Source organism: Branchiostoma floridae, chromosome 17, assembly GCF_000003815.2.
Source record: "Branchiostoma floridae strain S238N-H82 chromosome 17, Bfl_VNyyK, whole genome shotgun sequence".
NCBI classification, from domain to species: domain Eukaryota; kingdom Metazoa; phylum Chordata; class Leptocardii; order Amphioxiformes; family Branchiostomatidae; genus Branchiostoma; species Branchiostoma floridae.
The window spans coordinates 14014335-14042016 of record NC_049995.1 but is presented as its reverse complement, the minus strand read 5'-3'; the positions used below and the strand labels follow the sequence as shown (position 1 = coordinate 14042016).

The 27682-nt window shown below is 45.3% G+C and overlaps 2 protein-coding genes across 3 annotated transcripts in view; one reads left to right on the top strand and one right to left on the bottom strand.

Moving 5' to 3' along the window:
• The first annotated feature begins 90 nt into the window (after positions 1-90).
• On the top strand, positions 91-21853 carry LOC118404186 (DDB1- and CUL4-associated factor 13-like). Its single transcript, XM_035803210.1, has 10 exons — positions 91-277; positions 708-907; positions 1498-1605; positions 2130-2219; positions 2624-2779; positions 3578-3738; positions 19383-19547; positions 20352-20487; positions 21019-21182; positions 21717-21853. Exons 1-10 carry the CDS (start codon positions 208-210, stop codon positions 21802-21804), a joined length of 1338 nt encoding a protein of 445 aa, XP_035659103.1. The 5' UTR covers positions 91-207; the 3' UTR covers positions 21805-21853.
• A 429-nt stretch (positions 21854-22282) lies between these two features.
• LOC118404193 (TLC domain-containing protein 4-like) overlaps positions 22283-27682 on the bottom strand; it is a 14655-nt gene continuing 9255 nt past the window's right edge. The window contains exons 6-9 of one of the 2 annotated variants that reach the window (XM_035803218.1): positions 27094-27167; positions 25669-25734; positions 25434-25524; positions 22283-25023 (exon numbers count right to left, since the gene is read on the bottom strand). In XM_035803218.1, the coding sequence (XP_035659111.1) occupies positions 24844-25023; positions 25434-25524; positions 25669-25734; positions 27094-27167 (411 nt within the window). In that variant the 3' untranslated portion in view covers positions 22283-24843. Of the gene's footprint in view, positions 25024-25433; positions 25525-25656; positions 25735-27093; positions 27168-27682 lie in introns of both variants that reach the window. The other variant, XM_035803217.1, reaches the window with a different exon arrangement.

Below are 27682 nucleotides of genomic sequence, written 5' to 3'. Positions count from 1 at the left end.
CTTTAATTTGTAGGTTTCTAAAACGTTGTTGGAAATTAATCAGGCAGTACAATAATTCCAGTAGACAGCCTACTTTTTAAAGTTGCTAACGAGGCCCCCAAAGCGTGCCCACCAAATGGACAGAAGAAAAGCTTAGCACAGATTTTAACTTTTAGGTCGAAGCAAACGACTTAATTGAGATCAGATAAGACAAAAAACTCCTTAAGGATGAAGATCAAGATGTTGAGTCGGAACCCGGACGACTACGGGCGGGAAACCAAGCGGGACATCCAGAGATGTGAGTACCTATCGCCCCCCTCCCCCTTTGTACAGCTGTTCGTGCATGTGCATGCTGACTGGTTTAAGTTTACTTCAAAGTCTTCAAATCATGGACCAACGTTTCTGGCCAGTATAACGTATTTAAATAGATCAAGCGGTCAATGATTTTTGAAGAATGAGCCAACCACTGCAGAAATAAATGCAGAAAATAAAAACTATGCTGTTGCAAACAATTATTTTTTCATCAAAGTCTTGCTTTGGAACTAAGTAAAGTATTATATATAGAGAGATTTTGACAGGAGAGGGATGATGTATTTTTCGCTCAACAATACATCAAAAGTCCAATAATTTCAGTACCTGTGTACTGGGGTGTTTTTCTCAAAAAGTTGAACAACCCAACAAAGTAACGTTACTTGATCAGGAATAAATGAATGACTTTTCCCCCACAGTACCCAGGAACTATGACCCGTCCCTCCATCCCTTCGAGGCGGCGCGGGAATACACACGAGCGCTCAACGCCACCAAACTGGAGCGGGTCTTCGCCAAACCGTTCGTCGGTGCTCTGGACGGACATCGTGATGGAGTGAACTGCATGGCGAAACACCCGGGGTCGCTGTCAACACTGCTGACTGGGGCATGTGATGGGGAGGTTAGATGAGTATTTACTTAAACCATTCAAAAGTGTTGAAAATATGTGGGGTTGCAGTCAATAGTTAGAAATTATTTTTTAGAAGAAAAGATTTTTTTAGGTGGAGGTGTTACAATTCAAAAGTAATCAAGCTGTCAAAGTAGACTTACATGATAATAGTTGTAAGGACCACCCAGCCATTTTGGGATGAATAAAGAAATAGAATGATTTAGATTTTAAAATTTTCTTCATACTCATAGGGATCAGTGTCCCAAATCATATCACTCTTTTTCTTAAGTTGAGAATCAAGAGAAAGTCAGACACAAGCTTTGCAAACTTGTACACGTTTGCAGTCAGAACATCTTAAAACTAGTGTGAATTCTTTGGTACAATTTACAACATACTACATGTATGTGTGGCTGCACGGCCCCTTTTTTATTCAAATGTATGTTCATTTTGTATTGTATATTTATATGTCTGTGGCCACAATACCAGCCTTGCTCCCTAGTGTCCACAGTGTATTGTTTCGTTCAACCTGAATAAAGATATACGAAAGACACTTTTTCTCCATAAACATCAATATAAAAGTTTTGATTGCCTCCCATCTTCAGATCAAGATCTGGAATCTGGCCAGTCGAGACTGCAGAAGAACGATCCAGGCGCACTCTGGGTTTGTTCGCGGGCTGTGCGTCACCCCGGATCACAGCAACTTTCTGTCGGTAAGGGCATAACCTTTCACCTTTGACCCTTCACATGGGCAAACTTTTTAGGTCATCCATCCTGACAACAGGCGTACAGTGTACTTATTAGAGGTACAATGTATACTATGTGTCTTCATAGAAGGACATTTTTAGTAAAGATTCATCAAGAGGACAAGGTTAAAACGGTAGATGGAGATAAAAAACAACTTAAAATCGACTAAATTCACTCCCTGAAACTGTATATACCAAGGTACAGACTCTCCCTCAGATTCTATTTTCTTTATGCAAAAGTATTCAACTGACCTAAGATCACTGGGCCAAAGCAATACTGTAAGAAGAAGACTGATGTTGACATACCATTTTCTTTTCTCCGATAGGAGATGACAAAACCACAAAGATGCATGTGGAGCCTGGCATCCTCAGGCACTCTGTTTTTTTCTTGTCTATTTTTCAGTACAGTGCTATAAGATCATAAGCCCAGAGTAATAAGATAGAAGATTAAGGAGGCTGATCAATGTTGACATGCCATGTTTATTTCCCAGATCGGAGATGACAAGACCATAAAGATGTGGAGCCTGACATCCCCGGATGCTGGGGAGGAGGAGGAGCCGGTCCATACAATTCTGGGGAAGGTCAGGATTCATGTTTGTCTCAAAAGGACTGTATCATAGCTTGGTCCTAAGCATTCTTTCTTCATCAGTACAACAAGCTGGAAAGATAATTTGTATCAATGACTCAATAATTTGTTTCAATTTGATCAAAGTTGTAAACTTTAATCTGACCCATTAAACTTTCATCTAACCCAATAGTATACGTGTATGAGCTTGCATTCATTTTGTTTGTGTCTGATCAAATATGTTACACTGTACATGTACTTGATTTGTGTACTTGTTTCTCAATGATTGCTGCATGCAGGAAACTTTGCTCAAATATAGAAATTGTTTTCCTCCTAGATAATATTTCAAGAGGGATCAGTGGAAGAAATTACACTTTTTTTGCTACTACACTCACTGCTATCTGTGTTTTCCTCCCCCAGAATATTTTCACCGGAATTGACCACCACTGGAAGGACACGACCTTTGCCACCTGTGGGCAGACTGTAGACATCTGGGACCACGCCCGGGCCGAACCACTCCGCTCCTTCTCATGGGGGGTGGACAGCCTCAACTGTGTCAGGTTCAACCCCATTGAGGTGAGCTGTTTGCTGTTATGAGCTGTCTGTTGAACAAGAATGCCTAAAAGAGGAACTCAGTCTAGGCATAAACACTGTAGGGTTTGATCTGAATTACCCTGGAGAGGCACTGTATTTGTTCGGACTGTAGAGAAACTACAGAAATGCTAAAGATATTTACTGCGAAATCTGGACATATCCACTGTGATATCATTTTTGCTATTTTTGCAAAATTATGACACTGAAAATTTGTGTTTTTGGTGCTACAGTATTGTTTCAACTGAGAACTTATAATCAGACTGTGAAAAACTCCTTTTCACCTGTATGGCAAAACCAAACCCTTCAAAGTGAAGGAATTTACAGTAGTTGGCATCATAAGTGTAGGAATTGACCTGACCTGATGTATAGAAACACTAGCTGACCTGACCTTTAACCTTACAGAAACACTACCTCGTCAGTATGACCTGACCTAACCTTTAACCTTACAGAAACACTACCTGACCAGCTGTGCAGCTGACAGAAGTATCATCATGTATGACCTGACCTGTATGACTTGACATAACCTTTAACCTTACGGTATAGAAACACTACCTGGCCAGCTGTGCAGCAGACAGAAGTATCATCCTGTATGACCTGACCTAACCTAACCTAACCTTTAACCTTACAGAAACACTACCTGGCCAGCTGTGCAGCGGACAGAAGTATCATCCTGTATGACCTGACCTGACCTTTAACCTTACAGGAACACTACCTGGCCAGCTGTGCAACAGACAGAAGTATCACCCTGTATGACCTAACCTTTAACCTTTAACCTTACAGAAACACTACCTGGCCAGCTGTGCAGCAGACAGAAGTATCATCCTGTATGACACGCGGGGGTCGAGCCCCCTGAGGAAGGTCATCCTCAACATGCGCTCCAACGTGATCGCCTGGAACCCCATGGAGGCTTTCGTCTTCACTGTGGCCAACGAGGACCATAAGTAAGTTTCACGGTAGACATAGAACTTGGTACCAAGGGTAAGAAGGTATTAAGGATTGGTTCTAGAGTCAAGAATGACTATTGATGTCTGCCAATAGTCTGTATACATCTAATTCTTCATGTACATATATTGAGTATTGAGCAAGTAACATATCGAGCATATCACTCAGGGAGGTTTTTACCCTAGTATGGCCATTGGTGGTTATTGACACAAAGACTTGCACATAAAAACAAAACATCTGAAAAGAAGTGGAGTTCTATGCACATATTAGCATGCTAGGGCCTGACATTAAACTTACAGCTGGGCAGAGCTGGGGTAGCTGTAATGTTTGGCTACTTAAGTGTTGAACTGCTTTACAGAACAGGCTAGGTGTTTTAGTAGACTATTCCATACTAGTATTCGTAGCCTGATTTAATCTCGCTTATAGCAGGCTGTCCAATAAGCAGGGAGGGGCCAGTTACAGCCCTGGACAGCAGAGTTTGTGTTACAAAGACTACTGTATTCATATTTGGTCAATTTTTTGTGTTGCTGTTTTGAGGATCAGTACCTATGTGTAAGCAGGCCCCTAGCCTGCTTGATGTAATGATAGCTGTCTCCCAAAGTATTTACTTACTTCGGCCCCCGTTTTCCTATGTATTTCCTTACTTCGGCCCATCCATTTACACCAGATTGTGGGCGAGGGTGTTATCTCAAATGACCGATTAGTGATAGCTGATAAGCCAACACGCAGATGACTAGAGCTGGGCCGACGTACGTCTTCTAAAACGATCCTTTGACAGATAAAGACTCTGCTGGGTTTGAGAACCCGCGGAGGGAAAGCCAGTTCATTTGAACTTTTTCACTGCCACCATTCCCAGGCTGTGGCTCTAGTCTGATGCTCGGTAGTTCTAGAAATAATAATTAGTTATGGTACGTTAACAGGTCGTTGACTGCACAAACCCGAGGGTAGGAAGTTGACATCTTTGTTGAAGACAGAATGGGGGCATACAGCACAGGTTCCTAAGATCGCCTAAGACTTAGGACAGACATATGTTAAAAGTCGCCCATTCTTAAAGTTGTTGATGAAATCTAGAAGAAATGTAATATCTTGTAAGTGTTATAAGTACAGTAATCACTGAATGTGTGCTATACTTTCCTACCGAATGTTATCTTTTGACAAGTAAGGATACCAGTTGTAACCTAGGAGACTTCCTCCGGTGGTCTTCAGTGATTGACAGGGAGGGCTGGACAAACCTAGTCCCGGGCCAACAGTGACCCCAACCAAAGCAGGGGTCACATCCAATTAAGAGATAGATACTTGAGACGCCCGACGTCACCATAGTCTACTCAGAAGCCACGATCTAGCAAAATAGACTTTGAAACATCAGTAGACAACCCAGTGTTAGATCGGAACGATGTGAAAGACTGACATGTGCGAGACAATTATTTTATGTACTTATTCTTTTCTTGTATGACTAATTTTACTGAGTGAAAAGTCTTGTATTCCTACCAGGTATGGCAGCAACCATTAGCTACCCTTTGTAAACCCTCCCTACTTTCGTATGGACGGGTCCTAGGTGATCGATGTATGACATGACTGTTGAGTGTTAGAAATTGATCCGGGTTTCACGATTACAGTATTGCAGGGGGTAACAGGGTGTGTAGTGACCTGGTCAGTGAGTTCGTGAACCAGACCTCTGACCTGACGGTATCAGCACTTTAATGAACATAAATGGGAAAATGGGGGTTTTGACACTATTTCGCAGCAAAATGTCAGTCAAATTGTAACTGGAAAAGATCCGTTTCTGATGAACTGTCACTTCTGCTCTGCATATTTCTAACCAACCAAAATCGGGGAATTCACATTTGTTATTCAGATTTGGCCAGGGGGAGGATCCTACAAGTTAAGGAAATAAAAGCTGAAACTTAGGAAATTTCTTCAGTCAGGAGGCGGGAAGCCTGACTCCGGGACCACTCTCAGACAGCCGAGCAGAAGTGAGCAGTAGCAGAGACTTTAGACCGGACACTTTGCTATAGTTTGAGAGTAGTGCTGCCGCTACCTGGAACCCATTGTGAGACTTTACAGGAATGGAATAAAGACTTTGAATTGGACATTTCCTTGCCATTTGCCTTCCTTCGGTGCACGACAACCGGTGGCCAGCTCGTCTGCAACCATCGTTTACATCTTGGCGTTGTCGGCAGGATCGACGTGGAAACAAGGAAAATCAACGGAACAGCAGAACTGTAACAACACCAAGCAAGCTACGACAGGACCGTGACACGAGACTGCGGCAGGCAACATCGAAGAACATCTTAAGGTAAGGGAATCTGTTGTGGGGGTTTGATGGAGATGCACGACAGTCGCCTTTCATAATAGCCGATGTTGTTATATCTTACCATAGATGTTTTAGAAGTTAGGTATTGATGGCAGAGGGGGGACCGTCCGGGAATCCCGGGTTTCGCATGATCGTTTTATCGCAAACGTGTACGGACGTTAGATCTAGAACATTCGCAGATTACTCCAGTTACGAAGCGTGTGTCTCTGACCTTTTTGATAATCTTTGTCAACACTGGGCGAGATACGGCCTCCCACCAGCATCGTGCAACTGTATGGTACTCATAAACTGGCTTGACACGCTACAGGAGTATATTTGGTTGATTCTCAACCCAGAGACGGGGTTTTATGAGGTAAAAGACAAGAAGTTTGTCAGGGACGTCTGTTTAGAGATAGCCCCATCGTTCACTAACTGCATCCTTAGACATTCAGTGATCAATAACAATACCACGACTGGTTAAACGGACCGCTCTTCGGGTATCCGGTAAGACAGTGTGAGACAGTAAAGCGGACTTTTGCGGATTCCCCGCCACGAACGGGAAACTTTTTATTGTTGTTTGTAACACGCGAGTTAGTTTAAATGACCTCTGCATCCATATTGTTCCGTGGTGGCCCGACTGGAGTTCATCTAAATGACCTTAACGTCACGGCCGGCAGTTCTGGCGCACCTTGTTCTTTCCGGTGATATATAGAAGTAATCTTGACAGTCCTGGACAAGGGGGGAATCCCATCTAGACATGCGTCGCTAAGGGCCAGTGCGCTGTAATCTCTGTTTCGCGTCTTGCTTTATTTCATTATGGTTTACTTTTAGTTGAACAGTTGTGCTCAGTGAGTATTGAATGCGTACACAGTTCGCTTTTGATCTGGATTTTTTTCTTTTGTAAGGGTTGTTTGATTTGTCCTTGTTCTATTTTATTTTAGTCCTCTATTGTTGTTATTTTTGTGGTTGTTTTGTTTATGTACTATCCACGGCGAGGAATGGTGAGTTCTGTTGGGTTCTCTTGTTGATTGTTGTTTTCCTCGAGGCTATATCTGGACCCTGCTATTTTGCCTAGTATATGTTGTTTCAGCATCGATTGGATTGCCACAGTTTTCCTTGAGCGGTGATTTATAGGCTGTCTGATTTTGCTCCTTTTCAAGTTGCCCCTCGGTTATCCTCTTTCTTCAATTCTTGTGTCATTCCATACGAGACGAGACGGCTGTTGTTACGATCTTTTATCTTGCCTTTCGTACGGGGTGTGTTCTAAATTCTATGCCACGTAGGTGAACTTTGTTTTGGTGTAGTGAGAGAATTGTCGCTATTGATTCACCGCCGTTGGTTTCAAGTGGGCCGTTTTAAACTCCCTTTTACTCCGTTATCTGCTTGGTGAACTTGGTCGACATGGACGACATAGAGGAGACAGAGGAAGTAGATCCACAGCTTAGGTTTGATGGAGAACGGGTCACCTACACCCCTTCAGTGAGGAATGGTATCCATGGACGCTCACCGCGCACCGTACAGAGAGATTCTCTGCCTCGATATGACGGTCGGGAGCGTCCGCCTTATTCCTTTCCCCGACGCCGTGTGCTGTCCGAGCGAGACCCGGAAGAGGATAGGCGCCGTTCGTGTCCCTCCTGCCTGACCGGTGCCCCGTCTCATGTTGTGGTGCCGATGGACCGGAGACTGCCTAAGTTCTCCGGGACGGACCCGGCCGTTTCTGTCGAAGACTGGTTAGAAGAGGTGTTTGGGGCGTTTCATACGTGGGGAACGCCCCGAGACCAGCAAGCTCACGCCATCTGGCGTCATCTGGAGGGTGACGCCCGGAGGGAGATTGCCGTCCTTCCCCCACGGGATCGGGAGGACATACACTCGATAGAGGTCGCCCTGCGTGAGGCTTTTCGAGACACGACCCCTAGTGCCGTTATGCGATCGAACTTGTTCGCCCGCCGGCAGGAACGAGACGAGAATATCCGCACCTTTAGTTTAGAATTACAAGACCTCCTGCGCAAGATTCTCCGCAGGGACCCAGAAAGCATTGCAGAACCAGACAAGGTCCTGCGTGATCAATTCATAGAGGGGCTCCGTGACGTAGCTTTACGGCCGGCTCTTCGCCAGTTGATCCGGAGGGACCCTAACCTTACTTTCCAGGACGTACGGAGGGAGGCCTTGGAGATGGCAGAGGCAGATGGGGTTGTCCGTAGCTCAGCAAGAGACGCCCGGGTGCGAGGCGGAAGGACGTCTGAAGAGAGAGACAACGCCGGGTCAACCGAGCCGAGACGCCCTGCACCTGATGCCGTCCAGCAGCAACTTAACGAGCTACGTCAGCAGTACCGAGAGTTAGGGGAACAATTGAGGAGGGGTCAGCAGACGGATCGCGCCTACCAGCACCTGTACGACGACGCAGAGCGATACCGGGCCGCCGTGGGGCCCCGTCCGACCGACGGGGGACGCTCATCCTGGGGTGAGAGTGACAGGCGGAATGGCAGCAATAACGGGCGGCCGGGTGATCGTGCATGGCAGCACCGGTTCACTCCGGACGGCCGACCTATTTGTTCTTCTTGTCAGGAGGTTGGCCACATGCAGCGCCAATGCTCTGCCGTTAGGCCAGGGTCGCCGGCACCTCGCTTTATGCCTTTTTCGGCGGCGGGCCCTAATGCTTCGCGGGGGCTGCCCCCGATCTTCGAGGGTCCGGCGTACAACCAACGGTCAAACTAAGAGGCTCTACTGGGGAGGGGGGCCCGGTAGAGAGTTTAAGTGAAAGTAGCCCCCAAGTTAGACGCACTGTAGGTAGTTCACAGGACGCAGCAAGGGGGGATCTTAGAGGTTCGCGCTCTGAGAGTTTACATAGTTTGTCGCAGCGTACTATAGGTGGGGATTTAAAGGTTAATGTTGTATTTGAGGGGAAAGAGATACCTTGTTTGTTGGATACGGGGTCCCAGGTAACTTTGATGACAGCTAGTTGTTTTGAGTCTAATTTCGGAGCTAGGGGGGAACAATTGACTACAGATGCATCATGGGTAAAGCTGACTGCGATGAATGGCCTTCCCGTCCACTTGGTAGGGTGTGCCGAGATGGATATCCAAATTATGGGACGAATCATGCCGAAAGTAGGAGTTTTAATTGTGGAGGATCAACCTAGCTGGAAATTGCCAGCCATCCTCGGTATGAACGTTATAGGTTCTTGTAGATCGGTGGTTCAGGAGGCGCTGGAAAACCCAGGCCCTGAGCGAACCTCGGAGGGAGAAGTTTGGACGCGGGTACTTAAGGCCGAGGGCAAGTTGTCACGTTTCACTATGGGAGAGAATGGTAGAGTAGGGTTTGTTTGGGCACCGCAACGAGAGAAGTTGGTAATTCCCGCCGGGCATGAGATGATCCTTTTCTGTAAGGCGCGCCCTGGACCTAACGGGGCTCCGTATACTGTTCTAGTCGAACCTCCTGAGACAGGGACCCTTCATAAAGGAATCGCAGTAGCAAGGACTTATGCCGAGGTACGGCACGGTCGGCTCCCTGTTAGACTGGCTAATGTCTCTGACGGTGACATAACCTTAGGCCCTAGGGCTAAGTTGGGCGAGATTTTTGTCGTCGAGCGAGTGCCGGAACAGGACGTACAGGTAGAACAGACTGGTGATTCGGAGGCCGAGGTAAGGGCAGTTAGCGTGGATCGAACAGAGGGAGTTAGTGAAGTGGACAGTTCGCTTCCGGTAGACGTGGACGTAGACCTTAGCGGTTTAACCGAGGATCAGACCGCCAAGCTAAAAGACCTGTTAGCTCGGCACAAGGATGTCTTTTCGAAACACAAGCACGATTTTGGTCATACGAACGTAGTAACGCACAGGATACCGACGGGTGACTCCCCCCCGTCCCGCGAGGCTTACCGCAGAATACCCCCGGCCCTATACCAGGAGGTTAAGTCCCACGTTCAGCTTATGTTAGATCAAGACGTGATAAGGCCAAGTAGTAGCCCGTGGGCTTCTCCAGTAGTCCTTGTACGGAAGAAAGATGGAACTCTTAGATTCTGTGTTGATTACAGGAAATTGAACGCGCGTACACATCGGGATGCTTTTCCATTGCCGCGAATAGACGAGAGTCTGGACGCTTTAGGAGGGGCTCGACTGTTTTCCACATTGGACTTAGCCGCAGGTTATTGGCAGGTCGAAGTTGATGAAGCTGATCGGGAGAAGACCGCTTTTACAAGTCCCATGGGCTTGTTCGAGTTCACTCGAATGCCGTTTGGGTTGACCGGGGCACCCAGTACGTTTCAACGATTAATGCAGCGTTGCCTAGGTGATGAGAACCTAGAAATCCTGTTAATTTACCTAGATGATATCATAGTGTTTTCTAAGACGTTTGATGAGCAATTGGCCCGACTAGACGTGGTCTTCTCCCGCCTGCATCAGTATGGGTTGAAATTGCGTCCAGATAAGTGTCACTTGTTTCGTACGGCAGTTAAGTATCTGGGTCACGTGGTTAGTGAGGGAGGAGTATCCACTGATTCCGACAAAACCGCGGCCCTCAGGGATTGGCCGGTCCCCGCGACCGTCAAACAGGTTAGACAGTTCTTAGGGTTTGCTTCTTACTACAGGAGGTTTATCGAGTCGTTCAGTAAGATCGCCAAGCCGTTACACGAACTTGTTAGAAAGGATGTCCCATTCGTTTGGACCACTGAGTGTCAGGGAGCTTTTGACACCCTGCGTGACAAACTGACGTCCACTCCGTTGTTGGCGTACCCTGACTACTCTAAACCCTTCATTTTGTACACAGACGCTAGTAATGATGGTCTAGGTGCAGTCCTGTCGCAGGAGCAGGACGGGAGAGAACGCGTCATAGCGTACGCCAGTAGAGGTCTTCGGGCGGCGGAACGTAATTGGGACAACTACAGCTCGTTCAAATTAGAACTTCTAGCGCTTAAGTGGGCAGTGACGGAGAAGTTCAAGGAACATTTACTGGGTAACAAAGTAACTGTGTATACTGATAATAACCCTTTGGCCCATCTAAAGACGGCTGTCCTAGGAGCGACCGAGCAAAGATGGGTTGCCAGGTTGGAGAATTTCATGCTTGATATAAAGTACCGCCCGGGGAAATCGAACGCTAACGCCGATGCCCTGTCGCGATTACCTTCTCAGGAAACCTCGGTTGCTATGCTCACTGTCCAAGAAGACGAAGGGGCTAGTTCCGATCCGTCAAGTTCGACCGGGGAGACACGTAAGGCTAGGCCCAAGAAGAAGAATAAGAAATTAAAAACAGCTTGGTTAGGTCATGATAAGGAGGGGATAAGTAAGTTGCAGCAGGAGGACCCGGGGCTAGAGCGGGTCCTACATTACCTCCGCAAGGGGAAACAACCCACCCATCGGGAGTTGGCTGGGGAAATGCAGGAAGTTAGTCGGCTTTTGAGTCAATGGAGACGACTCCATTTGAGCGAGGGGGTCCTGTATCGGTTAGTTTGGGGACCCGGGCATGTGAGCAGCGCTAGACAGGTGATACTTCCGGCCGCACTACGTCGAGAGGCTTTTGATGAGATACATACGCGTCATGGTCACATGGGCGCTCCTAAGACTATTGGGTTGGCCAGGCAAAGGTTTTACTGGCCCACCATGGCCGCCGACTTGACTTCTTGGGTTAGGTCCTGCATGAACTGTGGGCTGCGTAAAACCCCGGTCCCGCATGTCAAACCACCTCTCGTGGTCATAAAGACGTCGGCCCCGTTAGAACTAGTCGCTATGGATTACTTGAAGTTGGAAAAGTCGTCGAGTGGAATTGAGAACGTCTTGGTAATAACCGACCATTTCACTAAGTACTCAGTGGCTGTCCCGACGAGAGATCAGACCGCACTGACTACTGCTAAGGCTCTTTGGCGGCATTTTATCCTTCCCTACGGCTTCCCTCGTAAACTCCATTCGGATCAGGGCGCTAATTTCCAATCTGAGACCATTCGAGAATTATGCAAATTATATGGGGCGGCAAAAGTCTCGACCACGCCCTATCATCCCGAGGGAAATGGGCAGTGCGAAAGATTCAACCGCACCTTGTTGGATCTCCTGGGAACCCTTGAGGTAGATAAGAAACGACGCTGGCCTGAATACATTGGTGAACTAGTGCATGCATACAATAACGCCCCGCACAGCAGTTCTGGCTACAGCCCGTACTATATGATGTTCGGGAGACACGCGAGGTTGCCCATAGATTTAACGTTAGGGACTGACCCAGAAGACGAAGGGGGGGAACCTAGTCCCGATGACTGGGTCCGGGAACACCACGAACGCTATCAGTACGTCTACGCCCAAGCGCAGAAGCACCTGGCCGGAGCGGCTGCGACACGGAAACGAATCTACGATAAGACCGCAAAAGAAGCGCCGCTCCTCCCTGGCGAACGCGTGTTGGTTAAGGACAAAAAGTGCAAGGGCAGGAAGAAGATCCAATTTCGGTGGGAACGAGGTCCATATATTGTAAAAGAACAGCCAGATGCCAATGTCCCCGTTTATGTGGTTGAGCCAGAAAAGGGTAAGGGGCCTGCCCGGAAGTTGCATAGGAATATGATCATACCTTGTTTCTTCGATCCGGAACAGAAGACCCGGGCCGCAGACAGGTCAAGGCGTGAGTCGGGGCGCCGGGTAGATAGCGCTAAGGTAGCTGACCCGTTGCCAGACGACCCAGATGATGAGGACTCTGCGTATTTTGACGTATACGCTATCCCCCGTTACCTCTTTGATACGGTAGGAGAAGGTTCTAGTGACCCTAGTGATAACGAGGAACCTAGGCCGGTGGAAGAATACGTTTCCCCAAATTCTGAGGGTGCGACGAGCCCGAAGGCCGTTTCGGTTGCAAGTCCTACTGGTTCTATGGTTAGCGATGGAGATGACGAACCATCTCCGGCGCAGGTCAACGATCCGACTAGGGAAGGGCAGCCAAGGTATCCAATACGTGCGAATAGAGGAGTACCCCCTAATTGGTTTGGAAACCCAATCTTGTTGGGCGTAAGGGCTATTTCGACCCTATATGATTACCTGATGTCCGCACCTGGGCGGGCTGACGAAATATAGGGATGACGAGTAACGGATTCTGATTGATGAACGTTAGCTGGTAGTGAGTTGAAGTAGTTTAGGGTGCTGAAGTCGTAATGTCCTTAAATTAAAGAAGAATAGCGATTCAGTGGTTCCATTTTAACTGAAGAGACTGGTAGAAGATTTATTGGTTCGTGGCAATCCTCCGTCCTAGGCACAGGATCGGTTGTCGCTGCTCAGTGGGTGGTAATACCAAAACTGGTTTCGCCCGTAGTGGTTTGTTGTGTTTTCAGGGCTCAAACGAGTGGGAGACAGGCAGGCTGTGTCGAGGTGGCGATGGCGATTCTGTGAGGAGTTCTGTCACAGAAGATGTTATAAGTGATGACTAGAGAGAATTGTTCCGCACGGGTTATCGATGTTGTGGTAGATTTAGTTACCGGTACTGTCTTTTGCGCAACCTTGTTCACAGCGGGCCGACCCCGTCGGTGTTGCGTGTAGGTACCCAAACTGGGCTCGCGTAAATTGGTGGGTGGAGCTACGTGCGGCAAGGTGAAGACAGTATGGCAGGAAATGTTGAGATGAACAGGCAGGTTGTACGTGAGTTGGGAAACAGAGATTATAGGCAAACTAAGGCGCTGGTCCTTCCAAGGCCAACCCTCGACCTCATTGTGATCGCCTTGGATAGTTTTACGTGCGGGCACCCAAATGGGCGGGCGTATATTGGCAGGGACAGTCACAGGAGATCATAGGGAGGAAGGCTGGTGTTCAAGGTGTGCCGGAGAGATAATTGGTGACGTTAAAGTAAGAGATGGAATCTAATAGCAAAGATAATTCCAATGGTGCAGTATGGATGTAGAGAATCGATCGACCTGTTGCTCAGGGGCGGGTTTCCAAATCGGATCCCGTCCGCCGGATCCAGTTATGTGATCCATCACCCAAACGGGCGGATGACAAGCGGGGAGCCTATTGTGGTGACAGGAACGATCGGGTAGAAATGTACTAGCAATATAAGAGTGAAGAAAACGACGCGTTAAGTTCTTTTGAGACGCGTACGGGATCTTATAAAGTCCGCAAGTGTCTTTGCCGGATACGTGAAGACAGGCTATAGGTTAAGGATATGTATTGATAAAATAGGGCGGGACAAAGATTGCAGTCAGGTAGATAGCGGGTTGACGCACAATTAGGATTACTCCACACTAGAAGTGGAAGCAATGAAGGCGGCCCGAGTTATCGAGCCTATATAATCAAGTATCTATCTATACATCTATATTTCTACCTAATATACCTATGTATCTATATTTATCTACTTATCTTTATTTTTGTACGAGTTAGATAATTGTGATTGATGTTAACACTAGGATTAAGCAAGGGGGCGACTTGTCGTGTATGCTCTGTCTTCCTCCTATAACAGATCCCTGAAGAGTTGGAGTGGCGACTTCGATGGACGATTCCGCGACCATGTACTGGCCGGAGGCACCCGCAGACGCTCGACCAACAGACCCTTCCCGGCAGACCAGCTCTATGGACTCGTCGCGTCCATACATCCCGTGTCTTCTTCCGCCCGCGAGACAAACTCTCCCCCAGTTGGTGGCGACCGCAGAGAAGTTGAGAGACACTAAAGTGCACCTGGAATCTACACTGCGGGGACAACAGCGGGTAATTCAACGGTTGACCTTGGAGGAAGAGGGATGTCGCCCTTGTCCTGAACTGCACGCTTTACTATGGAGCGAGTACGCTACTCGACAGAACGCTGCGAACTTTGATGCGCGACAGTCGGGTAGCAGACGATCAACGTCAGGGCGAGAAGACGTGAATGCCCTAGCCAGCCGACTTCTCTGGCCACCCGACCATCATACCCTGGACATTGAACGACGACTTGTCGGCATGAGGTTCCCGGTGATACACGTACCTGTCAGGTCATCGCTGGAATTGCTGGTCGCCGTCCGCAAACTGCAACGGGAGGTGGACTCCTTGCGCGATCAGATGGAAACTAAGCAGAAGGAAATCAAACGGCGACTTCGGGCAGTGCAAGGGTGGAGACACCACCAACTTCTATGGCAACAAATGATGGAATGAACACTGTTCCTGACCGTATGAACGCTGAGCCTGAAATGAACGCTGTTCCTGACAATCACGAACGCTGTTCCTGTCTCGACGGCAAGATGCAAGCAAGATTCCGACGTAGTAGGGTAGGCTATGTGTAAGTTAGCTTATGGATAAGATTAGGGTACTACACTGTATTAGCATAAGTTAGTTAAGAAGATGGTGATGTAAACAATCGGGAAGGTGCAGTCAACGATACCGGGGTAGTCAGGTCATGATGGGTGACCCAGGGGGTAGCGTCCCTGCCCTTAGAAGACGAGGCAGTGAGGGTAAATGCCCATTGTGGGAAGGGGGAGTGTCCTTTAGGGAAGTTGGGTGACCCATTTGTGATTTGTGTAACAAGGGTGTGTTCCTCCTGGTGTCCACAGCAACTCCTCTGCCCAGTATGGGGAGCTATGTAGTTTGTCTGTGTGAAATCTTGCAGCTCACCCACGGCCGTTCCACTGTCTGGACGGGATAGATACTAATGTTTGATTGAGTAAATGAGGGCCCTCGAGGCTTTGTTTGGCTTTCCGGTAGCCGTCGGGTTACACGGGATTGACCTTAAGAACATATGATCGTGTGGTGAGCTCCGTCCGTTGCATGGTCGGATGAGTCTGTAATTGAAGTGTGGATTTTCCCGTGAGAGTCCACAAAAGTAGCCAATTGGGGCACATGGAAGGAATACGGAAAGAGACTTAGGCATATAGTTTTAATGGTTAGTATTAGAGATTGACAGGCAAAGTGTCTGTCTCATGCGAGGGTTCTGTGCCTTGGCATCGTTGTAGATATGACAGCTCAGGTTTCGCTGTATGGGGGTCATCGTCCCCAGACCTTTCCATCTCGACAGGAGTCGTAGTCGAGTGCTGAACACGGTAGACAATGGGGGTGAATAAGGAAGGGGTTACTCTGTGTTACGTTTCATTGGAAGTGGTACGTTATATCGATCACTTCAACTTCAACTTTACACGTGGCCGTGAAAGAAGGAAAAGAAAGAAAAAACGCAGGGCAAATATTGTTGCCCGGAAATTGCGGAAGTAGTAGTCGAGCCCGTGTTCCGTAGCGCTGTTACACTTGGTATTCGGTCACTCAGAAATTTCGTGGACGGCCGCTACTGCTATTATTCTCTGTTGTCATATTTTCCGTGTACCGCCTGTATGGCATCCCATTCTCTTGACGTGGACTGCTGAGGAGACTTTAGCTGTGGTCGCTATGCCAGGAGACACCTTGGACGTCTTATTTTCCTTGTGTCACCAGTCTGGTGTACCGCCCTTCTTGAGAAAGTCCCACGGGATTATCCCCGCCGGGTTCAGCAGCCCATTGAAGAATTCCTTTTCTGTCTGGGAAAACGACAGCCTCCATAGTTTATTATCGCAGCCCTCTGATTCTCCGTCAGTGGTGTCTCTGCATCCTGCATCTCTGTTAAAGGTGTGTTCAGTGGTGTCTCTGAATCCTCCATCTCTGCCAATGGTGTTCGGGATGGGTTAGTTAGAGACGACGTATGTTCCTTGATAATCGGTACCTATTTGTTCTCCAAAAGTTGCACTGGAAGGCCTCTTGGTCCGTCTCGGACAGGTTTTCCAGGCCAGCAGCATGACTGTTCGGTCCGGTAGGAATGTCCACCCCAACAAAGTAATGCCGAACTTTGATTATACATGAAGTCCACTGGCTTCCTTCTCTTCTAGTAAGACAGGTGGTTCTTACAGTAATCCTCTGATTTCAAAGTGTGTGTTCCGAATGGAATAGTGTACAGTATATGGAGAACAAGGGAATCTTCCCTAGACTAGTTATATTTTAATCGTTGAAGTACGCCCGAGTGGGCTAAGGTGTGCTCAAATGCCGTGGAAGGACCTGGGAAGACAAACACCAGGCCGTCCTTTGGTCCCCAAGGGACAAGTCCCTCCGCTCGAGTTGAGGCGGCTCTAAGTATTTTTAATTCTCTATCGCCTTGTTTTCCTTCTCCTTCCGCCATCGTATCGATTAGAAGGAAGTACGGGAATAGTACTCAAGTCCATGTTCCCGTAGGAAGTGCATGAGAGCCCAGTTATAACTCTATAGTTGTACAATGTGTTGTCGTATGACGGCCGTTGGGCCATACTGTGACTATGACTGTGAATGTGACTGACGGAAAAGGGACCAGAATGTAATTTATTCTCTGAGCAATAAGCATGCCACGTTAGTAGGCTGATGAGGTAGTACAAGAGAATGTGTGAGCGACGGTGACGTAATATTTAGTAACAGTTAAGGTCTCTACCTAGTAGGTTATCATCAAGCGTGAACTCTGTGAGTCTCGTTTGAGTTTGACACCTCAGTCTTATCTCTATATTAGTGTTTTCAAGAGACAAGTGCACGACAATGTTAATGCCGTTGGGCAGGCACGATTCGGTTTTTTGATCGCCACGTTTCTAGTGGTGGTAGTGATGGTAATGATGGTGATGAAGGAGACAGTATGTAATCGTATATTATTATGTATAACCAAACGTAACCTTATGTATTCGTATATACTCTTTATACTCGATGGTGTTAGTGTGTCTCAGTACTCTGTAGTCATAAGAACGTATTTTGCATCAGGGACGATGCAAGATTCCAGCAAGGGGGTGTAAGCAGGCCCCTAGCCTGCTTGATGTAATGATAGCTGTCTCCCAAAGTATTTACTTACTTCGGCCCCCGTTTTCCTATGTATTTCCTTACTTCGGCCCATCCATTTACACCAGATTGTGGGCGAGGGTGTTATCTCAAATGACCGATTAGTGATAGCTGATAAGCCAACACGCAGATGACTAGAGCTGGGCCGACGTACGTCTTCTAAAACGATCCTTTGACAGATAAAGACTCTGCTGGGTTTGAGAACCCGCGGAGGGAAAGCCAGTTCATTTGAACTTTTTCACTGCCACCATTCCCAGGCTGTGGCTCTAGTCTGATGCTCGGTAGTTCTAGAAATAATAATTAGTTATGGTACGTTAACAGGTCGTTGACTGCACAAACCCGAGGGTAGGAAGTTGACATCTTTGTTGAAGACAGAATGGGGGCATACAGCACAGGTTCCTAAGATCGCCTAAGACTTAGGACAGACATATGTTAAAAGTCGCCCATTCTTAAAGTTGTTGATGAAATCTAGAAGAAATGTAATATCTTGTAAGTGTTATAAGTACAGTAATCACTGAATGTGTGCTATACTTTCCTACCGAATGTTATCTTTTGACAAGTAAGGATACCAGTTGTAACCTAGGAGACTTCCTCCGGTGGTCTTCAGTGATTGACAGGGAGGGCTGGACAAACCTAGTCCCGGGCCAACAGTGACCCCAACCAAAGCAGGGGTCACATCCAATTAAGAGATAGATACTTGAGACGCCCGACGTCACCATAGTCTACTCAGAAGCCACGATCTAGCAAAATAGACTTTGAAACATCAGTAAACAACCCAGTGTTAGATCGGAACGATGTGAAAGACTGACATGTGCGAGACAATTATTTTATGTACTTATTCTTTTCTTGTATGACTAATTTTACTGAGTGAAAAGTCTTGTATTCCTACCAGGTATGGCAGCAACCATTAGCTACCCTTTGTAAACCCTCCCTACTTTCGTATGGACGGGTCCTAGGTGATCGATGTATGACATGACTGTTGAGTGTTAGAAATTGATCCGGGTTTCACGATTACAGTATTGCAGGGGGTAACAGGGTGTGTAGTGACCTGGTCAGTGAGTTCGTGAACCAGACCTCTGACCTGACGGTATCAGCACTTTAATGAACATAAATGGGAAAATGGGGGTTTTGACACTATTTCGCAGCAAAATGTCAGTCAAATTGTAACTGGAAAAGATCCGTTTCTGATGAACTGTCACTTCTGCTCTGCATATTTCTAACCAACCAAAATCGGGGAATTCACATTTGTTATTCAGATTTGGCCAGGGGGAGGATCCTACAAGTTAAGGAAATAAAAGCTGAAACTTAGGAAATTTCTTCAGTCAGGAGGCGGGAAGCCTGACTCCGGGACCACTCTCAGACAGCCGAGCAGAAGTGAGCAGTAGCAGAGACTTTAGACCGGACACTTTGCTATAGTTTGAGAGTAGTGCTGCCGCTACCTGGAACCCATTGTGAGACTTTACAGGAATGGAATAAAGACTTTGAATTGGACATTTCCTTGCCATTTGCCTTCCTTCGGTGCACGACAACCGGTGGCCAGCTCGTCTGCAACCATCGTTTACATCTGCCCCTTCCTTCTTGATGAGGCTAAGAGCTTTTGGATTCACCCACATGTTCTTCCCAGTCTGTACAGTTTTGACATCCGACGCCTGACCTCCCCATTTAACATCCACATGGACCATGTGAACGCAGTGTTGGATCTAGACTACTCTCCCACTGGTCGCGAGTTTGTTTCTGGCAGCTTCGACAAAACTATCCGCATCTTCCCGCTGGACAAGGGACGCAGCAGGTAGGGCTATTTGTTTGTTTGTTTGTTTATTTTCAGGCCTCAAAATTAACTTTTTTCCCTACTGTCCCAGCATTGTCCCAAAAATAAATTTCAACTGTCCCGAAGTGAGGATGGACTGTCCCAACCCTATTTTCAGAAATTATGTATTACAACAACTGTAAGTCAGAGTTCGCACGCCTGACAACCGCGGGGCGCGGGGAGATCGGACATTCTGATGTTGATTCGTTGATTATTTTCCTATTGTCCCAAAAGTGTCCCAAAAAGATTTTTCAGTTGTCCCGGCCTAATTTTTAGTGGCCCCGGGACATCGGGACATAGTTAAGTTCGAGCCCTGAATTTTGATGTCCAGGAAACCTGGTTGCTTTGAAGTTGGACCAAGAAGAAAATATAATCTTAGAAGAAGTTTTTGGCTCACAGTTTTGAACCTTGGCTCACCATTTTGAGGAATGAAATATGATTTAGTCAGATCCATGTTTTCCTCCTAGCCTTCTAACTTGTTCTAAGTTTGGGAAGTAACCTATATCTTTTGGTTAGTTAAACCCCATTGGAATGTTGTGTTTCTATGTGTCTGTCTGTGTGTGAGTCTATGTGTACATGTAGTATTTGTTTCTGTTCTTCAGGAGTTAAGTATTGTGTTTCTATGCATTAAAAGACAATGAACCAGAATGAGTGTGTGTGTGTGTCTGTCTGTGTGTATGAATTTGTGCTCTGCAGTGCATTTCAGGTCCTGTCAGAAGAGACTGATCAACATGTTTCAGATTACCTTGTTTTTTGTTTATTTATCATTAAATCTTGTTGTTACAGAGAGGTGTACCACACAAAGCGTATGCAGAGAGTGTTCTGTATCAAGTGGTCGCTGGACAATAAGTACATCCTCTCCGGTTCTGATGAGACAAATGTGCGAATCTGGAAGGCAAAGGCTGCTGAGAAGATAGGCAAGGTGAAGAAATATGACATCTTTCATTGTTGGTCTCTTGTGAAATAAGCAGAGGGTTTGGCTAAAATATTGGTTATTAGATGGGCCAACTACTCAGCCAGAGGCTTAATTGTGAGGAGCTTACAAGGCAGGGCTCGAAATGATTTTTTCTACATACCTGCACTGATGCAGGTAACATTGAAAATTACCTGCACCAGATAAATTTTACCTGTACCACACTTCCTACCTGAATTTAGGTTAGGTGCAGCTAGACACCAGAAATACCTGCACAGCTCCAATTTTACCTGCACTAACCTGCATATATGCAGGTGGTATTTTGAGCCCTGCAAGGCCTTACAAGGTTCTACATTTTCATCCATGTTGAAAGCCAGGGTTTCTAAAAAAAAATAGGAAACATGCAAGTAACAAACCAGTACATCAATTGTCAGTTCTATTAACAATCTACTTTAATCGTCATTATAACAGATGTACATGTAGAGTCCCAGCAATGAGAAGACTATGTCACATATTCTTTATATTGTTACACCCTCCCAGTTGACACCGCGGGAAGAATCAGCGTTGTCGTACAACGACAAACTGAAGGAGAAGTTTCAGCACCACCCACAGGTGCGACGAATCGCGCGCCACCGCCATGTGCCGAAGGAGGTGCACCATCTAACACGACAGACAAGAATTATGAAGGATTCGCGCAGGAGAAAGTACGTGCCTTGGCTTTACCTCTGCAATTATGTAGTATTAACTTACACCAGCAGGGCTTGTTGTAGTACAAGTACTCCTTTTCTGTTTTATTTGCCCTGTAAATTCTTTTTCACTGTTATCTCAAAAACTTTTGTTGATTGCAGGTTGGCATTTCAAGCTCAGTGCAAAACAGACAGTTTTCATTCCTTTACCCTAGAAATCGTAATGTTTAGAGGGTTCTTGCTAGAGCAGTTGAGCATAGCGGGCTCCTACCCTGTGTGTATTGAGTTTACTGTTGTAATTGAAATGTTGGCTCAATTTGATAAAATTTAGTGTTTCTTAGGTTTACAAATATAGAAATCCATGGGGAAATATCCCCCAAATTCCCCTCCCCCCCTACAATACATACCCCTGTGTGGCTTGCCATGTGGCTTTGCCCCTTATGCTGTGAAAAATCCTCTTGAGAACCCTGATAATAGCATTCCGTCAGCTGTATTATCACAAGGGTTTTGGTTTTGATTAAAACATTATTTACATTTTTGTGTTTCCCCCAGGGAGCAGAACAGAATACGGCACAGCAAACCTGGCAGCATCAAGAAGAAACGGGAGAGAGAAAAAGTCGTGGTGGCAGAGCAGGAATGATGATAGGAGGGGGTTATTGCAGTTATGTGTGTGGTTTGGGACCGCGTGGCGCAATCGTCAGCACGTTTGACTCAGGTCCAGAAGGTCCTGAGTTCAAACCCCGACGTGAAAGGCACTTTACACGACTTTCCTATATAGGCTACAAAAGTCTTCAGCAAATTGAAGTTGGTAGCCTCAAAAACGGAAGGAGGGGGGTATATATTTTATTGGGGGGGGGGAGATCTCTTTGCTGCCTGGCCAAAATGTTATCTTCTGAACAGTATTAACGTCCTTAGCAATTTGTTAAAGGAGCCCTTCACAAAATCCAATGTTAAGCATTCTGTAAAGCATGTGTACATTAAGATAAAATATCTTCATACATTCTTTGAGATAAATTGCATAAGGATTTCATTTCCTGCATTGTCGTGACACAATTTCCTGCTATACTGATTCTAACCAAGCTGCAGTTCAAAGAGACCACCTGTTCAAGTTTTTTTTAACAACTGTTTATTGATAAGCACACCAATGACATCCCTCATACCAATACAGACATTGTGTACTGCTCAAATACCACAGACTGGCTTCAGATGCTTCTGTTCCGCAAGAGCAAACCCTGTAGAGACTTTTTTCATGTCACATTTACCGATAGCCATTAATGATAATAAATATGTATTAAGATACAATAGCTGTGATAGAAGTTCTTATTTCAGCTCTTCAGAGACCCTAGAATTTTAAACCATTTCCAAGTACAAATATTTGTAATACAATTCTTTGAGTCAAAGTTGAATTGTAACCTACAAGTACTACAACACAAGAAAGTGAACAGACACAAATTTTATGCTTACCAGTCAATCCACTGCTCCTGTGAAGTTGTGTTATGCAGAATTTGTCTATTGTATATTTGGTTCAATTTTTTTATTGATACTTCTACAAACACAGGTAAATGCTGCAGCTATATGTCTAGTACTTAAAGTACAGAGTTCATGACAGGAATGCATCTACCACATTGATGGCAAGAAAGCATGTTCCGTCTATTCCCGCGTCACCATAAATAGTGGAAAAAGTCACATTTTTATAACACTGATAACGTTTCTTCCGTTGCACCTTTCTTAATTAGTAAAAATATCATGGACACAAAACCATTGTAAGACCCAAAAGTTTGATTTCAAAAATCTAAAGAATATCTTTACCAATTTTCAATACTATGACACTTTGAAATGGTAGTATTGAAATGGGAAGAATGTTTCTAATGACATTTGAAACTTAAAGTTAATATCAGTTAGTGTCAAGTTGGATTGTAAGATTTTTGAAGTGAAGCATTTGAAATTTAAAATTAACACTCTTGTAGTGGTAGGGTTTCCTAGTATCCTTCAAAATTTTCGATTTTTTTTCCAACATGATACCAAATATATGAATGCACCTATCAGTAGCAGCATATAAATCTATGCATTCAAAGAAAGGGAGGAGAAAATAAAAAAGATAATAATACTGTTTGTTTCGTAAACCATACCCCACATAGGGCTAGAGTTAATCCATTCAAAAGTTGACCTGCATCTGAAATCTTGCTACATATACATTGTAATACCCTTCATATTGCCACACAGCATATTCCTAAATATAGTTATTTTCATAAATGCGACATATCATTTTACATACACATTCCACACTACTGACCATTTAAAAGAACTCACTAATATGGCAAAGAGTTCTAAAGTTCAAATCTGAAGATACCTTCAAGACATTTTCCTTACATGTTTGAGAAGCAATGATCTAAGTAAGGAGCATTCCCTTACACTAGTAGCAGATGCAAATATGGCTTGGGTTTTCCTCCTCAATTATAGAGTGATAATGAATAACCCAATTACAAATATTATATTCCAAAAATCTGTAATAAATAACTATATTTTACATTTCCAGATAGTTAAATTGGATAGCTTTTGTAATTTCTGTAAGGGCTGAATTGTAATGTGCTTGATCATGATTAATCAAGTACAGTATATTAAATGTCAATGATGAATATACCTTCACATCACTAGTCACAACGTACACGAAAAGCGTGTCACCGACAACAGTTAAAATAGCTCTACTGACAGTTCACTGAATCCTATTGAGAAGTTTAGAAAAAGTTTTTATATCACTACATGAAAATCCATATGTCTGAATTCGAAAACCCAGCACCTTCATAGTAGAAAGTGGTAGTTTGAAAGTCAGTGTGTGCTTTTCTCTGGTACGACGCACTGTTTGGCTAACTTCCTTCATACACTTCTAGGACCGATGGCATTTATTTTGGAGGGTATACGTAGCAATGATTCGCGATGCAATATGGGCCAAATTTTCTAATGCCAAGAAGATCGTTTCTGTGCCTCTAGGCAAATCTTCACCAGCATTAGACAACGTTAACATGATGGTACATGTTAAATCGCGCATCATCGCAGTCTATATCCTTAGGCTTTGGACGCAACATCTCTGACATTCTGTACTAGAGAACCACATGTACCAAATGCAACAATACATTAGCCATAACCCACGTGAAAAGTACAACCATGCCTACAGATACATATGCATACATATACATATATCTAATGCGACTTCCTCAATTTGTTGAAAGTTTCAGCTCCAAAACAGCTGGAGATTTTGGTCGTCCCTACAGAGCACCTTCTCAGAGTTACGTACAGAATTTTACAGCAAAGAAGGGGAAACGATACATACAGTCAAACCTGTAGTAGTGATCGCTAGTTTATGGCCACTTTTTGGTAGTTCCTTACATGTAGATTATCTTTCCAATTGGCTCAGGGCATAAGAATATTGTCCATATAGTGGCCACCTGTCTATGTTTACTCTTCAAACAGAGTTTAGTCTTAGTGACTTGTTTCAAAGTATTTTCCAGGCTTTGTTGTGTACCATTTAAGGTCGACAAAAAGCCTAAAATGACATAAAACGAGCCTATTAAACCTCCGCTTGGAGAGTTTATAATCATCTATTGTGACTCTTTGGATGATCACCGCACACAGGTTTGACTGTACTCTACTCTACTCTACTCTAGAGTAGAATTCTACCGTTTTAACCACCCTTTTTGCTGTTGGTTTCCTGCTGTACTCTCTTAGCCATGGAATGCCCCTGTTGGATCAGTCCCCGGATTTCACGCTGGAAGAGCTTGATGATCACACGGAACCATGCTAGGTTCAGGACCGTGAAAAACGCGTATCCTAGGACACTGGTCAGCTGCATGGACAACTCGATCTGTTTGGAAAATACAAAACCATGGCAAATTATTATGACGCGAGTTTAGTTTTATGGCCCGAAACCATATTCGGTTCAGGGCGGTAAAAAACAAATAAACCATGGCGATAGTCAGCTGCATAGACAACTCCAGCTACATGGAAATCACAAAACCATGCAAACTATTAGTTACATGACGTTTCATGACGCAAAACCATATTCGACCCAAGGCGTTGAAAAACGTGTACCCAACGACACTGGTCAGTCAAAAAAAGTCAACCACGCTTCGGAGTGCTTCCTCACCGCAAAAGTAGCACTCCAGTGAAAAGATCCGAGAAAGATGTCTAAAGGGTATGGATCGAAACGTAACTAGGCAAAAGCTACCGATTTTGTAAAAGAATTCCCAGGTATCTTGTGGCAATTTTTTTCACCTTGAAGAAGCCCCCTGTGCTCATGAGCTGTGCCATGTGGTAGGCGTAGATCGGGATGGGACCGAGGCGAGCGATCCACCACGTGATGAAGATGAGCACGCCGGTACAGGAGAACAGCAGGCTCTTCTCTGGGTAACCTAGCGCCTTCAGCATGAATCTGTGGGAACGTACACATAGAAGACGGTATTTTCATTATCATCTCCATCAGATGAAGCCCATCCACCACGTGACGAAGATGAGCACACCGGTGCAGGAGAACAGCAGGCTCTTCTCAGGGTAACCTAGCGCCTTCAGCATGAATCTAGAGAAAAATTCATAGATGAATGTCTTTCCATATCTATTTCCATGGTATCTTTGTAAAGATATGGTTGTGCTTGCGCCTTCAATATTTGAAGATATGGAAGATGGAAAAAACATTCGTTCTTCAAGTAACCTATAGCTAGAGCCTTCAGAATGAATCTGACGGAGAGAAGTACATAAAAGTCTTTCCATGTCTATGTGCTTATGCACCTTCCGCATTAGATGATGATATAGTGGAGGAGAAAAGAAGGCTTTTCTTTAGGTATAAAGCTAGCGAATTCGGCATGTATGTGCAGGAATTTTATGTACAAATCATGGTTACGCTAGCGCATTCGGCATTACAGTGGAAGAGGGGAACAGAGGGGTTTTCTCCGAGTAATCGTTAGCGCCTTAAGCACGAATCTGCGGGAAGGTGTCTACCCTCCATTGTCATCGTATATGGAGAATTCTCATAAACCATAAATCATAAATCAAGGTACATAGAAGACGGTCTTTCCATTTTCATTTTCATGCTTTAATTTCTATGGACATGGTTATACTACCGCCCATGGCATTAAATGAAGATGTAAAGCACACCAACTCTCCGGAATCTGCAGGGACTATGCAAGTCAATTTGCCTTTTGATGCACAAGTCAATTGGCATTTCGATGGTATTGTTGTATAGCCTGGGTACCATCCGGAAAGTAGTTCGCTCCGGCGTTCAATATATACTATATACAGTCGCTTCTAGCTCTGACATTCATTATACACTATATACAATCGCTTCTCTGTGTTTCCGTCTGGGAACGCGGACCATCTTAACGTCTGGAATCGTCCAAATTTTGGACGCAGGCGCTGATTGGTCCCCACATATGAGCAAATTATGGAATGGGTTCAAGCGATCGTCCGAACAGGCGTTCCAACACCGGACAAGCTCTCCGTCTGCTTGCGAGAGGGCCTGTTGAACGAGCGCTTTAGAACCCATTCCTTGATTCGCTCATTAACTGACGTTAGCACCAAACGGTTTGAATGTGCACGTCTCCAGACGGATAGCAGAAGTGAACATAGGAGCGAACTACTATCCGGATGGTACCCAGGCTAATTGTTGTATGTCTAGTTGCCCTTTAGCTAGCGCCATCAGAATTACCGTACGACAACTTTCGGTCTCCTGATATCTATTTCTATGCTCCGCTGCATCACGTTGCCCTAGCAAAACTACACGAAAGATTACGATTTATATAGGCTTAGTCTTCATTGATTTGCAAGGCATGAACGTAACCTTTTCAACATTATCTGTCAGAAGTTCCGAATGTACCTGATGTAAGACAGAGTGGGGGAGGAGAAATAGATAGAAAGAAATAGAAAGAGAGATCCAACTCACCTGAAGTTCACAAACGGGTTGGTTAACTCCATCATTAGGAACACATTCACGTAGTACGGTATGGAAATGCTGGCCTGCAGACATGGAATGGGAACGTAGTAAACATGAGACAGAGAAAACCAAAATATGTTACTGTGCATTTCTTTTCGAATGGTCCATTTAGAAGCTCACCCCAGTTCTCCTTTGTCCTACGATAACCATTATCAACTGTTTATTACCTTTACCTAGTCCAATCCTCATGCCTGAGGGTCAGGGACCATTGTTTATAAAAGAAGGGTATCTAAGATATCAAGTCGACGGACAGTGGTTTCAATTTAGATCAAGGGAATAGTACTAGTGTGCTGGGGAAGTCGGTCGGCCAGAGGAGTAAGTTTACCCCTGTCACGAGCCTCGCTTATAACAATAACGTTATTGCACAACAATTGTACAAGGTACAAAGTAAGGCTTATATGTGATATGGACCATTTTCATGTAAAAAAAATACGCGCAACCCTCAGTCGATCTTAAATATGGCATATCTTCCATCGATACGCCCGAAGATCGTGGATAATGTGACAGGGGTATTACGCTACTCTCCAAGCAGAGGTCG